At 51.9% G+C, this 13183-nt stretch overlaps 4 protein-coding genes across 4 annotated transcripts; 2 read left to right on the top strand and 2 right to left on the bottom strand.

The window, feature by feature from the left end:
• Positions 1-1376: 1376 nt before the first annotated feature.
• On the top strand, positions 1377-4764 carry PpBr36_01901 (uncharacterized protein; the record flags this gene model as incomplete). The annotated part of the gene is made up of 6 exons (XM_029889085.1): positions 1377-1559; positions 1656-1722; positions 1887-2202; positions 2274-2447; positions 2548-2708; positions 2819-4764. The coding sequence occupies 6 exons, from the start codon at positions 1377-1379 to the stop codon at positions 4762-4764; spliced, it is 2847 nt and encodes a 948-aa protein (XP_029750782.1).
• A 3337-nt stretch (positions 4765-8101) lies between these two features.
• Positions 8102-9815, top strand: PpBr36_01900 (uncharacterized protein; the record flags this gene model as incomplete). Its single annotated transcript, XM_029889084.1, has 6 exons — positions 8102-8348; positions 8486-9040; positions 9149-9177; positions 9249-9334; positions 9433-9615; positions 9707-9815. 6 exons carry the CDS (start codon positions 8102-8104, stop codon positions 9813-9815), a joined length of 1209 nt encoding a protein of 402 aa, XP_029751303.1.
• A 123-nt stretch (positions 9816-9938) lies between these two features.
• On the bottom strand, positions 9939-10667 carry PpBr36_01899 (uncharacterized protein; the record flags this gene model as incomplete). The annotated part of the gene is made up of 4 exons (XM_029889083.1): positions 9939-10066; positions 10182-10391; positions 10477-10522; positions 10587-10667. The coding sequence occupies 4 exons, from the start codon at positions 10665-10667 to the stop codon at positions 9939-9941; spliced, it is 465 nt and encodes a 154-aa protein (XP_029752512.1).
• A 908-nt stretch (positions 10668-11575) lies between these two features.
• On the bottom strand, positions 11576-12985 carry PpBr36_01898 (uncharacterized protein; the record flags this gene model as incomplete). Its single annotated transcript, XM_029889082.1, has 2 exons — positions 11576-12604; positions 12851-12985. 2 exons carry the CDS (start codon positions 12983-12985, stop codon positions 11576-11578), a joined length of 1164 nt encoding a protein of 387 aa, XP_029752511.1.
• Between the last annotated feature and the right edge of the window lie 198 nt (positions 12986-13183).

The raw sequence follows: 13183 nt of genomic DNA, 5'->3' as shown, positions 1-13183 counted from the left end.
CTGCTAACTAGATCTAGGTATAATGTAATCTTTTTTTTTTCTCGATTCAAGCCTTCGATATTTCTGCTGTTATAGCTTGTCATGTCGAGTACGAACCGATCCAGTATTGCCCCGATTATGTCACACAGACTCGCTGCGCTCAACTTCACTGTCTTGCCCGATGTACGTGGGTATCCAAGGTACCTCTAACTCGACTTACCCACCTTTCATTCTACAAGCAACTAACCTGCTACTTTACGCAAATCTCTTGCCAATGCAAATCTGAGCAAATTTTCGATTATGCCCAAAATCCAACCTTGACAGCCTGACTTAGATAGTTTTGTTTCTTCCCTTTACAGTGGAGAGATTATCACTTGCCAGGCGTATTGTCGAAAATCTTTCCCAGCCAGACTTGATAGCCGGATGCGTACCCCCCTGTGCCTCGGGGGTCTGGATTCGTGTCATCCCATCCCCTCCCTTTTTGATCCATCCTGAGGATCATAGCCAGGATGCGTTCCCCCCCGCCAGCAACCACCCAAAAGGGACATGGATGGGCCTGACTGCGATACCACTTCAGGTGATTGACTGCCCAGCCCATGCTCATCCGAACAATACATTCATTCATTCGAATTTCATCTCACACCCTTGACATTAACCTTACCCCGACCCTTTCATTCAACATCTCTCCACTCACACCACAACAAGCAAAAGCACGTCGGTTGCGCGTCTGTCCCATCCAACATTGTGGGGTAGTACTTGTCTGGCTACGTGCAGGGCCCAGGGCCGCACCGGTTGAGTGAGTCCCTGACTGGCTGGCTCTGTACCTGGGCTTGCCTCCCTACGGGATTGCTTTTTTTACGCCTCGTGCGGGCTGTGCTTCTGCCACAGTGTAATGTAATGCTGCCTTTCCTCGTTCAGGAGACTGACTATACATACATTTGCTCCCTCTGCCCAGCATATTACCGGGAACCAGCCCATCCTCACTGATCGCCCTTGTTAGTCACCTTCCGCCACTCTCGGTACCTACAAAGCCTCCGCCAATCTCTGGCCCTGCTTATTAAATCCTACACTAGGCAAAGACATAGGCAGGCGGCTTTGTTAACAGGCCCAGACAGACTCTGAAATGCGCATCTAGAGCTTTCAACCTCTTGAAAAACATCATCGGCGTGGTTAAAGAGGCTTCACGTATTAGTCCAGCAATATCTCATGCCAACCTTTGTTTTTCTTTGCCGAAAGTCGGTCTAAACCGCGCACCAACCATTCCAAAGAAAATCATCTTCATTTTGGGAGACAGTCGGATGGCCAGCCAGCAAAGCCAGTGGCAGCTTGACTCTGGAGGCTAACAGCCGCGTACCACTCTCGTTTTCCTTTTCTTCATATATCCAGCCTCGAACTCTATGTCGACTTCAGAAATGGCTGCCTCCGCCTTTGAACATGCGCCGCTCGCCCCTCACCTGTCGTCTGGCATGCATCCTGTGGCCATGTCTCGCCCGCAGGTAGGCATCGAGAGGTTACCGACACGGCGGATGAGCAACGAACCTCGAGAATCCATGAACTGCAAGTCATGTCGTAAACGAAAGGTACGGACAACACAAACGAGCCTGCGGATGGCCACCAAACAGGCTTTTTTTGGGGGGGTGGGCTCCGGAGACTAACAACCCGTGGACAAACTTCAGATCAAGTGCAACCGCCTCCGGCCATCTTGCGAGGCTTGCCAGGTTTTCCAGTGTCCCTGTGTGTATGGTAAGTACCTTACAAACGTCACTCTGGTTCCGCCGAGCGTTGTGATTTTCCATCTTTGGAGACATTTATGAGATGGCACCTTGCACCTACCTGCCCAAAACATGCAAGCACTGCTGTCCGTGTTGGTAGTCATGCCAGCCCTGACCTCGAATCTTATTTCACAGATGCCGTGCCCAAGAAAAGGGGTCCTAAAACAGATGTACTGGAGGCTCTCGTGAAGAGGATCGACGGGCTGGAGCAGCAACTCAAAGACAAAAAGACGGCAGATCCTTCAGGGACGGAAGTGGCAACGAGAAACAAGAGGACGGCAAGCAACGCAAGTCTAGGACCGGATGTCGACCAAGTGTCACCTAGCGCCTCTGCAGGGCTCGCAGCTGGCAGTGTGGCAGACGACGATCTGAAATCGAGAATCGACCCGGCACTCACAAACAGGTCGGCCCACATCTCAGAGTCGGCCATATACTCACCGTCTCCCGGAAGGTGAGCTTAGTGACCAGGAAGGATCAAGGGGGTTTGCTGGTCCGTCGGAATCTTTGACTGACATAATCCAGTGAGCCATCTTCCATGTCCATAACAGTTCCAACCGACGCGTTGCTGGACACATACTTTAGTCGTTTTCACGGAAAGCCATATCATATCCTCGACGAGACGGTAATAAGACAGAGGATACAAGCGCACCAAATACCGTCATTCTTGGCGCACGCAATTTATGCCGTTTCAGCGAGGTATGTCGAGAACCCTTGATTGCGAATACAACTTCTCTGTTTAGATTCGTTCACGCTGGATTTTTGTGCTAAAATTACCTAGATACATTCCACATCCTAGCGGATATCAGTCTGCAGTACAGCTCAGTGAAGATTACGCAATCCGCGCGAGATCCGAGATAGATACCGACGAACCGTCAGTAGACGCTCTACAGGCGCTTCTTCTTTTAGTAACAGCCTTTACCGCCATGGGGAAGGGGAGAAAGGCCTACATGCTGCTTAGTATGTTGACGACTTTCTTGCTGTCTTTTGGATACATCTGCTGCAGAACAATTCTGGTAATTTTTGTTTTGTTTTTTGACCTTGTGGCTAGTGCACTAACAGCATAACAGCTAGCGCGGTAGGTATGGCCATGGCCCTAGAGCTCCATCGAGAAGTCGACCCGAACGCCCGAATATCACCGGCAGAACGCGAAATGCGCAGGCGACTCTTCTGGAGCTGCTTTCTCCTCGACAGGTTTATGGCATGTGGCTCGAAGCGCCCATCTCTCATCTCCAACCGAACCATAATCGTCCGTCTCCCTTCTTGGTCGCCAGGCCCGCAGTCATTGCCCGTGGAAGGAGAGTTTTTCGTCAGCGGCTCGAACCTGCACTACTTCCAGGGGAGTGGTAAGAAATCACAGGGCAGCAGCGGAATGCTGATTGATATAAGTCGGATATTGGGCATAACCAACCGATACCTTGCCGCAGGAGGGGTCAAAGGAGACTCTCATTTTCCTTGGCATTCTCTTTCGAACCTGTCCAAGATCCGACAAGACTTGGACATATGGGCCTCGGGCACAGAAGATGTGTTTTCGAGCCTCGACAAACTCTTCGGCCAGCCGGACTCGACAGTGCTGGTGCTGAGCAAGCTGATTTACCACCTGATACACTGCCTCATCTACAGGCCCTTTCTCCCCATAGATCTTGGCGAGCTTGCCGGGGCCGGGCAGCACCAGTCATGGCAGATCGAAGCGACCAACATGTGCTTTTTACACGCGAACGCCATAGCAGAGCTCGTGGAGCTCGGGAAGCAGACGGCGACCATCGAATGGCCGGCGTTTGTCGGCTACTGCATCTGCACGGCGGGGACGGTCCACGTGCACGGGGCCTTTTACAACAAGAACCGGTTCGCCGGCGGCGAGATGAGCGGTGTCCTGGCCTCCTCGACCGACTTCCTCTCGCGGGAGATGCAGCAGCTGAGCGAGCTGAGGTACGCGTGGGCGAGCGTGCAGCACCAGCGGGAAACGCTCCAGGGCATCTACGGGGCGCACGCCGAGCTGGTCAAGAGCCACGCCAGCAACCCCATGCGCTCCGCGCCCGTCTTCCAGCTCGAGGACTTTTTCGACCGTTATGCAAACATTGGGGGGCCAGGCGGCCAGTCTTTCTACTTTGATTCGGCCAACATCAGCCTTTCGGATGTCGTGGTCGACTACACCACCGACGTCTACACGGGTCACGACCTCTACGCGCCCAGATCTAGCATCAGCGTGGATGCGATGGGTGGGGGAAACGGTAGCGATCGGGCAAGCCTCAAGCGCAAGAAGACGGCGCCCACGGCCATGAAGGCTCCCGACCTCCGGCTGCAGACCATCTCGACCAACATGCCTGTACCGCACACGCCGCACGGCCTCCCGACGCCCTCGCACCACAGGCATTCGTTTTCGTTCCAGCCGCCCCAGGGATCGCCGGTCCTTTTACAATCACCCGCCATGCATCACCATCCTATTCCAGGTACGACTGACGCACCGTCCTCACATCCGACCGGCCCGGGTGCAAGAGCAATGGGACCCATGGGCGAGATGCAGACGCCTGCCGGGCATCACCTGCAGTCACATCAGGGCGGCGGGGGCGGCGGCATTAACACTTTTAGCCCCACCATCAACTATTCCCCGCTACCAGGGCAGAGCGGTGGTGGTGGTGGTGGCAGTCGAGAGACGCCAGCCCAGCAGCAGCAGCAGCAGCAGCAGCAGCAGCAGCAGGGGTCAGCGGCTACACCAGGTAACTCAGGGCCTTCGTCCTACGACCCCATGTTCGGCACCCTGCCTACAAACGCCTTTAGCAGCCCGGCGCCGGGGCCGTGGCACCACCACGTGCCCGGGGGCGAAAACGATGCGGCTGCCGCCCCGGCGCCGGGCAAGACCCTGGCACATAGCCCCGGCGCGGGGAGCAACGCCAACGAGGGCGGTGCCGAGGAGAAGGATCCGTTCCTGAGCCTGCTGGAGCAGCTTGCAGAGAACGAGCAGGCCATGGGCTCGGGGGGTGAACTTGATTTTTTCTTGGGCATGAGCCAGCGATGATTTTATTGTTATTTTTTATTCTTCTTGGAGTTGTGGTGATGGAAAAACTACGACTACCCTGTACATACATTTATGGCCCGCTCCGTCAGAAATCCTGTAAAGCTATGAAAACATGATGGATATGCTGCCCATGATTCCGTTCCCTATACATGTTTGATTCTCTGATGTATATTCTCCTGGGCACTTACAGCCCATTACTCAGAGCATAGCGGACCATTTCCTCACGGCGGGGAAGAATCTTGCAGTCTAATGCAGGCAGGCATCATGTCGTTCCAAACGGCTTATGTTTATTTTCCTGGTTCTCGGCCATCCAGCGGGCGCTCTCCTCTTTTTTTTTTTTTTTTTTTTTTTTTTACCATACCAGACAAATTTTATTGTTATCCAAGATCTCTTTTCAGCGGGGAAAATAGTCCGTTCAAGCCGTTTTTTCCCTTCTTTGGTTTTCCTCTCCTTCTGTGCTGCGCCCGCCCCTCTCGACCAGACTACAGAGTTAAGAGGTACTGGTATATAGCTTATTTTTGTACATACATAGTACCTGATGTGAGATCTAATATAAGGGGCGCGCGGGGGGGCTGAGGCGATCGATGACGGGGGTGTTGCGAGCAGAGCGATTGGCTGGGTAATTGCGCTCATCCCATGTATTTAATTAAGTAGCTTCTCTGGGGGCTGGTGGTCATGATATTGTTTATTACTTTTGTTATTATACAGCTGGCGATATAGTATAATCTCACAAGGCTTGTCGCCGCAACAACAAAGCAGCAACTTGCTTATTCCCACCCAGCACTTCTTAATGGTCATGTACGTCGTAGAGGTTTGACGAGGTCACGCCGGACTGGGTGGATGTTACATACGGTCGTAGTAGGCGGGCAGCACATGTGGCATTAGATTTCTTTTTCTTTTTCTTTCTTTTTCTTTTTTTTTCCTCCTTTGATTTCAAAAAAGTCCTTGCCTCTTCAGGTAGCAATGCCATGGAGAGCGCAAAAAAAAGCCTGTTGAATTACGGTAGCAGTGGGAGATACCTGCTGCGACGGCGGCAAGAATCGAACAAAGATCTCTACTTAATCTTGGCTTGGCCCTGCTTGTTTTGGGCAAAAGTTACGAATGTTACCGTGGTAATCATGCCTTGGATTTTGCTTTTTTTTCCCTCTTTGCCTTGTCGTACTCTTTAAATACGGGTAGTAGTGGGTTTTGAGAAAAAAATAGATAGGGACGACCCTTGGAACAGGTGAGCAGTTATGTTTCACTTCTGTTATGGGGTATCATCACCTGCTCTAAATATTTTACCAGAAAAAAAATACGAGGGCGGCATACGGATACCCTTGGATAACATATCACTATATACCGTCTCCCGGCATGCAAAGTTCTAACCCAATAAGCGAACCTTGGCAAAGTAGGGGACGAACAGGCATAGTGTGTCAAGGGCGGGATTTTGTTACATAGATGCGTGCTATGCTGGACACGTGAGGAAAAGAAGGGGGACTTTGTTAGCGAGCCTGCCGGGGAATTATGTTTCGTGAGATGGTGCAAGCGAGCAGAAATGACCGTCGGGCTTTTCATGCGGTTGGTTTTAGCCTCGTGCGAACCATGCGAGCCCTCGGGATCGTCAGCTTGCGGAGTAGGCATTGAAAATCGACGATTTTCCTACAGTTCCAGATGCGTGTACTTTCTGCTTTTAGCAGAGATTGCTGTGAGACTAAAGTGACTTTTTAGTTTTTCTTGATTTTTTTTTTTTTTTTTTTTTTTTTTTTTTTTTTTTTTTNNTGCAGAAGACTTTGAGACCTGGCCTTTGACCAAGTATTTGCCCCTTTTTCATCGATCTTCAAGTATGTGCGTCGGACCTGAGAGCACCAGATTGGGAGGTGTCATTGACTTGCCAAGAAGTGTTTTGTTTTTATCTTTTGGGGTCAATAACATATTTCCTTGGGTTGGGTATACTCCGCTAAAAGCAACCATGAAAGTATGAAAGTATGTTCCTATCATGAGACCCCAACGGCAATGCAGAAACCCATTTCTTCTTGACCTGGCGCTAGTCGAGGTAAGGATGAACTTGTTCCTGTTCCATCAGCTGCGGATACCACCCCGATGCGGGAAACGAACAAAAAGTTATTGTCATGGCTTTTTCAAGGGGGGTTTGCTGTAAGAAGAAAGAGCAAAAGAATGCATTGTAACCCACGTGAAGAATCCATCCCCGACTTTCACCCCGCATTCACTAACCCACTCAGAAGAAACAAGTAACAAGCCCTTTCTTCCCCTCCACATCTCGCTTCGATGCGCCGAACGCCACCACCCACAGCGTCGTAGAGAACACGGGATTCCGGACCGTCGAGGTAACCTCATGTTCCCCCCTTGAAGTGGGGCGGAAAGGAGAAGAAGGGGGCGTGTATCCAAAAGGCAGTTTGGTGGAAGACGATGGACCGTCGTATTGCATCAACAGGCTTTATTCGGAGGTACTTTTTGGAGTTGGTTATTGTTGATGTATGTTTGCTGCTGCTGCTGCTGCTGGTGCTGCTTGTCATCGCCTTGGATTAATGCTTCATTATAGCCAAGTCTTGCAAGGATTGATTAGAGGTAGGCAGGCAGGCGTCAACAACAAGTGCGTCTAGGCTCCTGCCTCATAAAGTGTTCGCTTAGATCATGTGCGGTTGCGTCTTTCCCTTTGAGTTAGTAGGTATTGTTTGTGCAACGTTCCAAAACTGGTTCCTTTACCAGAACAAGAGAAGGGCTCCAACTTGGCACTCATGTCGTCAAACCTCGCTTCCAAAAAGAAATTCTCCCCCGGCCAAACATCCTAAACAGGCAAGTCTCTGGGACATACATGATTCGACCTCGTCTTCAAGTCCATGCTGCTCCGTTTGCCGGCTTGGTTGACTCACTTGGCAGGTTCCGGTTCCCGGACAAAAACCCCGCCCCCGCCCACTACCATTTACCGAGTAGGCCGCCTCGGATCCTTTCGGCCGGGTGCTCGGCGCTCGGAGCTGTGCATCGGGCATTTTTGAGTTCTCCGTATAATGGTGTATTGAACATTTTAGCGATGCAGGTAGGTAGCTACGCAATTTGATCAAGGACTAGACGAGCACGCGGGGCCAAACAGATGTGTTATACTTGTAACTCTGAAGAGATCAAACAAATCGCAGGCTCCAGAATATGCAGTCAGCAGCCCAGCTTGTCTGGCTTACAAATTGTCAACCATTGACGAAAGCCATCGCGTTTCTGATTATCTCAAGACGATTTTTTTGTTTCGCACCAGGACAAACTAGAACAAATCAGAAAAATCTCAGATTTGCAGCACCTAGACTGAACCATAACTTCCTATTCAGCAGCCTGCAGTGTTCTCTTGATGCTCAAAAGTGTTTGCCGCCTGCACCACACTAGATTCCCACCTGCCATCGCCAGATTTCCACAACGTTCAAAACCAGGTTTGCACACAAGTCGCCAGACAACAATTCGCATCTCAAACATGGCGACCACAACTCTGCTAAAGAAATGGTTCCCACACACTGAGGCGCCCGTAATCATCAGCGCCCCTATGCTTGGCGCAGCAACTGGCGCCCTGGCCGCCCAGGTGACCAACGCCGGCGGGCTCGGTGAGTAACGACCGGCAAGAGAAATACAAAAACATATCTTGCAATCATTTCCCAAAAACAAAAACAAAACAAAAAAGCAGAACCCAGTCCTCTAACTCCTAGCGCACTATCTTTTCCTCTACAAAAAAAAACAAAAGGGATGATCCCAGGCGGCTACGACGTAACGCCGGGCTCGACGCAGCTGGCCGAGCTCGACGCCGAGCTCAGCACCGCCCGCCAGATCCTAGGCCTCCAAGACGCCGAGGGCCCGCTCCCCGTCGGCATCGGCTTCATCTGCTGCCACGAGATCGTGGATGCGCACTTTGGCGGCCGCGGCGTCGCAGACCTGGTGGCCCGGCACCGCCCCGCCGCCGTGTGGCTGTTTGCGCCCGAGCCCGATGCCGGCTACGAGAAGCTGGTGCGCGCGGTCCGGGAAGCTGCTGCCGCTACCGCCGCGAGCTACGAGGTCAAGGTGTTTGCGCAGGTCGGCACAGTGGCCGACGCGCGGAGGGCCGTGTCAGCCGGTGTCGACGTCGTGGTTGCGCAGGGCGTCGACGCCGGCGGTCATCAGTTCGCCGTCGGGAGTGGGATCGTCGGCCTCGTGCCCGAGGTTAGGGATATGGTGGATGAGGAATTCCCCGGCAGGGACGTGGCTGTTGTGGCTGCGGGCGGTATTGCGGACGGTAGGGGCGTTGCTGCTGCTTTGGCTCTTGGTGAGTTTTGCGGATTACGCCGGGTTTTCTTTTCGTTTGCTGAGGAGGGGATATGAGATGCTGGGAGATTTTCCTGATGGGGTCTGCTAACCTTTGATCAAACTTCAGGGGCTGAAGGTGCGGTTATGGGGACAAGGGTGAGTTAAGAAGCAGTAAACATTTGTTGGTGGAGAAGTGGGAAAACATACTAACCAAGATGCTACTCTAGTTCCTCGTAGCAGATGAGGCCAAGACGGTCGATTGGCAGAGGAAAATAGTATTAGAGACGCGAGATGGTGGTCTCAATACAAACAAGTAAGCTAGACCACGGAGAAAATTACACCATGTCCTTTAAAAAGGCTTTGTTGTCTTGGTCTTGCTAAAAGAAAAAAAAACCCCACCACCGAATGCAGATCTGTATTCCACGACCAGCTACGCGGCACCGACAGCCTGTGGCCCCCATTCTACGACGGCCGCGCCATCGTCACCGACTCTTACCGGGATCACCGGGTCGGCGTGTCTCTCGAAGAGAACAAGAAGAGATTCAAGCAAGCCAAGGAGGCAGGGGATGACGCCTCCCGCGGCGTTGTCTGGTCGTAAGTAAACCTCCGAAGCTAACCGCCGAGTCTGTACATTGACGGGAGCGACACAGTTCCGCTAACCTGTTCCCCTTCAACAACTAAACAGCGGGTCGGCAGTTGGGTTGGTCAGGAAGAGCGGGCCGGCGGGCGACATAGTCAAGCAGACGAGGGACGAGGCAAAGAAGAGGATCAGGGCGGCACAGTCGTTCGCCTGAGCGTTTGCGCTCCCCAAATGGAAATATCGAATGTTACGATAAAGCCGCCCAGTGAGCGGTCATATGTACTTGGCAGGTATTTTATTTCCTGCTCTCAGATATCTCCCACGAAAGCCGTAAATATCAGCAAAGACATGGCAGATGGATAGTCTGGTAGTTGCTGCAGCTGTTGCCATTCGGCATGTCGCTTCCCGTCTGCAGCCAGAGCTGCCAGAAGCTGCCTTCGAGTCGACACACGACAAAATTCAAGTCTGCAGGGGAATGGAAATCAGCAATCCTATTTTCGAGCCGAGTAGAGCGCCGCGAGACTGTCAGGGGAAGATGACGGGGAGGAAAAGAAACAAGACAAAAGAAAATCCAACTTACTTCTCCCTAACGCACTACCGGGTCTGGTCATGATAGTATCGCCCTCCAGGCCCCAAGAGTCCGTCGAGGCCGTGGTCCCGAACGAGAGCGACTTGTAAGAGGTGCTCTCGCGGCCCACGTTGAGGTACATGGTCGTATTGACGGACCTGATAGTGCCCGAGATGTCGAAACGCTCGCTCGTGGCCTCTGGCCCCAGGACGGCGAGTGATTCTTTTTTTTTTTTCGAAACGCAGTGAAATCAGCAAATGAATAGCGCACAAGACCCGAAGAAAAGTAGCATGCCCGTGGATCTTACCATTGGTCGGATGAGCCTGCAGGTAGAGATGGTAGATGGGGTCCCGCTGGAAGTTTTGTTAAGTACCATAGCTACGAATCAAAAAGTTGTAGGTTGACGAGTCAACTCACAACTCCACGAATCTGCTCCGGTTTCGCCAGCGATAATCCTAACAATGACGCCGGAAACAGAATGAGTGCCGAAAAGCGCATGACGACAAACTAGACTGACTCTAGGGTCATGAGATGTAGTATCCGAGGAGTAAGTCAAAGAGTCTCTAAAAAAGAAAAAGAGTCAAGTTCATAAAGATACTCAAAACGGAGCTTCTCGAAACAGTTCATATACCAACCCGAACGGCTAGTTACCATCCGCCGATTTACCAGTACCGGAATTTTCGTTCATATTGATTGCCCAGTATGAGGTTCGGCCGTAGTCCTTCCCTGGTATGGATTGACAAAGTGGCCCCGATTTCATTTATCGGCGGCTGAATGTAAATCTGGAACCGGCTGGTCACCATTCATATAACAAACTTACCCTTCCGTCAACTCATTTAGGGCAGGAGGGGCAGATCGTCGCCGTTCATGAATGCGATGAAAACAAAATCCAAGGTTACACTGGAGTAGAAACAATTACCCGTCCGCTTAATGCAATTATGACAAAAGAAAAGAAAGGGTATATATTTAGCTGCGGCTAATAGTGACACGTAATTGTCACTTGGCTGTATAAGTATTTTTTTCTTTAAAAACAAAAAAAAAAAAAAAAAAAAAAAAAAAAAAAAAAAAAAACCGCTGCCATCCTCACAATACCAATCTTAGCCATTTCTGTCGTTGGGGTGACACAATCAAGCCCCTGAATCATTAGGCTTTTACTTGTACCTTCAACCCCAAGGTACAAAGATAACAAGACCGCGGCATTTGCTCGTCTCCATTCCGTCCCGAAACCAGCGACATGAAGCCCACGGACAAGTATAGTCGTTCTCCAGCTGTCATCTGGCGGTCACGCTCGGCAAAGGCTTTCGCTGTGAGATCGTAAAATAATCGCAAGCCGCCAGTGACCATTGTTTCGCGCTTCGTTATCGCTCGACTCGATTCATTTCTCGCCCTTCCTATAAGGAATTCGTCTACGCCATCCCTGTGTTGCCCATAACCAGGACGAGTAGCATCCCGTTCAGGACGCAAATGACGGTAAATGTGAGATAAACGGCCAGACAGTTAATCCAGCTGATGGTTTCCTGGTTCCTCGCAAGCGTCATTCCCAGCGCTGCACACGCGGCCGCCAGACTGGCCATGACGCCGACGACGACACCCGCATCGACCTCAGCCCTGAGCCGATGCTTCCCTGTCATAATGAGGAGGCTGGCGACCCCGAGGAGGACGAAGGCGGCGACATTAGCCCCCACGGAACCCCAAAAGAGGACGCGTTCCCGGTACCTAGCGATGCGCTGCTCGTTGATCGACGGCAGCGCGGCGAACCGAGCCTCGTAGCCTCTAGGGAACTCGTCGTCGCTGGCTTGGTCCAGATTCTGCTCGTCCTCAGCGCTGTATCCGTCCGACATGGTGTGGCTGTTCACAGGGAAGACGTCGCGCTCGTTGGCCGTTTCGGGGCGCCCGTGAGTGCCGTATGACATTTGGTCTGTGTGGCAGCCGTTTGGGTGGAGAGCGGCCACATTTCCGATGTGGTTCGGAAGAAGGGGCTGTCGCTCGCCGTCGACGACCTTGAGGCTCAACATCGACTTTGCCTTTTCTACAGGCATTTTGAGAACGTGCAATAAGCTTGAGAGACCTGGAAAGTGAAGGTATGTTTCCTCGTCCGGGTCCACGTATATTGTGTATCCTTCGTCCTCTCCAGCCTCGCTGCCGTTGTCGTACTCGTTCCAATAGCTGGCTGCAGGCTCTTGCTGCTCTTGTCGGTCCTGGTCCACATATTGTTCTTGGAACTGGACACTGCGTCGCCTGGCCGGAGTTGGCGCCTCATCGATCGATGGCGGAGAATCGGGCAAAGGGTTCTGAGCTATGACGGCTGATAGTTCGGAAGAGAGGTCATCGTAGTGAACCTGTAACTGATGGAAATCGCGGTTTGTGAAGCTTTTTGGGTCCGAAAGAATGGATTCCCTGAATCGGGGACCTAGGGTTTGCGAACCAGTCCATTTCTAGATACAGACGCAAAGATTAGGTTCACGACAAGAGAGAAAGTTACTCGCTAATGCCAGCGCCGGTTTCGCAGACACGCCACAGAGGGGCTGGACAAGCGACCCTAATCCAACGCCAGCTACCAATATTATACCGGACAAGCCGGGTCGTCGCATCTCCCATTGTGTGTCTTCTCTCGAACGCGCGACCTCTTTTCCTGGCACCGCATGTGAAGAAATGATGGTAAAACAACCAACCGAACTTACCTTGTACTTCTTGAGAATCTTCCGAAAGGCGACAACCTGGGCGTTGACGAATCGTTCCAGGTCATGGATCTCCTCACCACACTGGGCGACCTGCTGTGCGTATCTTGCAAGCCTCCGCTGTCGCCTGGGTGACATCTGCTTTTGCGCGCATCTTCGCAGAGTGTTGTGTATGCAATCGGAGAGGTGCTCTGTAGACAGACATGTGCAAGCGCGACGAGCCGGTCAGCCAAGTGAATCAGCAAACAGCTACCAGTAACAACCAAAATAATCCCCAATCACATGCGCCAGCCAGTCTGCGGGGGATTTTTTTTTTTTTTTTTTTTTTTTTTTTAC

The sequence above is a fragment of the Pyricularia pennisetigena genome, chromosome 2, assembly GCF_004337985.1.
Source record: "Pyricularia pennisetigena strain Br36 chromosome 2, whole genome shotgun sequence".
In the NCBI taxonomy this organism is placed as follows: domain Eukaryota; kingdom Fungi; phylum Ascomycota; class Sordariomycetes; order Magnaporthales; family Pyriculariaceae; genus Pyricularia; species Pyricularia pennisetigena.
Note: the sequence above shows the minus strand (reverse complement) of the source record. Positions and strands in the feature narration are given on the sequence as shown.